This window comes from Haliaeetus leucocephalus, unplaced genomic scaffold, assembly GCF_000737465.1.
Source record: "Haliaeetus leucocephalus isolate CR32 unplaced genomic scaffold, Haliaeetus_leucocephalus-4.0 Scaffold92, whole genome shotgun sequence".
In the NCBI taxonomy this organism is placed as follows: Eukaryota; Metazoa; Chordata; class Aves; order Accipitriformes; family Accipitridae; genus Haliaeetus; species Haliaeetus leucocephalus.
In genome coordinates, this window is record NW_010972528.1 from 4,345,411 (window position 1) to 4,346,146 (window position 736).

Here is a 736-nt window from a genome sequence, read left to right on the forward strand (position 1 = left end):
GGGGCCTTGGCGCAGGGAAAGGCGCGGAAGGGGCCGGGCAGGCTGCAGTCGCTCCGCGGAGCCTCGGGCAGCGCCGCGCCGAGGCTGGGGGCTTCCTGCAGGGAGCTGGCCCGGCCCTTCTCCGGCTTCCTCGACTCCTCCTCCTCCTCCTCCTCCTCCTCCTCCAGGTCGTCCAGGTCGCTGAACCGCAGCTCCTTGTCCTCCTTGCAGCTCTTCTGCTCTGCTCGGACAGACAGCGGGGAGGAGGGGGCGGCAGGGCCTTAGTGCGGGGGCGGGGAAGTTGGGGTGGCCTCGAAATCGGCCGCCACTTCGAGCTACTTCGAAGCGGCCGTCCTGCCTCTCCCGCCTACCTCTGCCTTCGCTCTCCGCACCGTATTCCTCCTCTTCCCGCGGGGTTTCTTCTTTCCTCTCTTCCCCCGCTTTGTTCTTGGGAGACCAGGTCATTTTGTTTTCTTTCTTGAGCCTCCGTCTGGCGTTAGCAAACCAAGTGGACACTTGCGTCAGGGTCATTTTGGTGATGATGGCCAGCATGATTTTCTCTCCTTTGGTGGGGTAGGGGTTTTTGCGGTGCTCGTACAACCACGTCTTGAGGGTGCTCGTCGTCTCTCGCGTTGCATTTTTGCGTCTGGCCGAACCACTGAAATCCACCGTCCCGTACCTGCTGGGAGATGGTTAGGAAGGGGGGGGTCGGCGGGAGCCCCCCCGGCCCGGCCCCCCCGCCGGCCGCCGGGGCCCC

At 65.2% G+C, this 736-nt stretch overlaps 1 protein-coding gene across 1 annotated transcript in view; it reads right to left on the reverse strand.

Moving 5' to 3' along the window:
• IRX6 (iroquois homeobox 6) overlaps window positions 1–736 on the reverse strand; it is a 5,656-nt gene that overhangs the window by 2,818 nt on the left and 2,102 nt on the right. The window contains exons 4-5 of the mRNA XM_010585222.1: window positions 372–658; window positions 6–220 (exon numbers count right to left, since the gene is read on the reverse strand). Of these exons, the coding sequence (XP_010583524.1) occupies window positions 6–220; window positions 372–658 (502 nt within the window). The remainder of the gene's footprint in view (window positions 1–5; window positions 221–371; window positions 659–736) is intronic.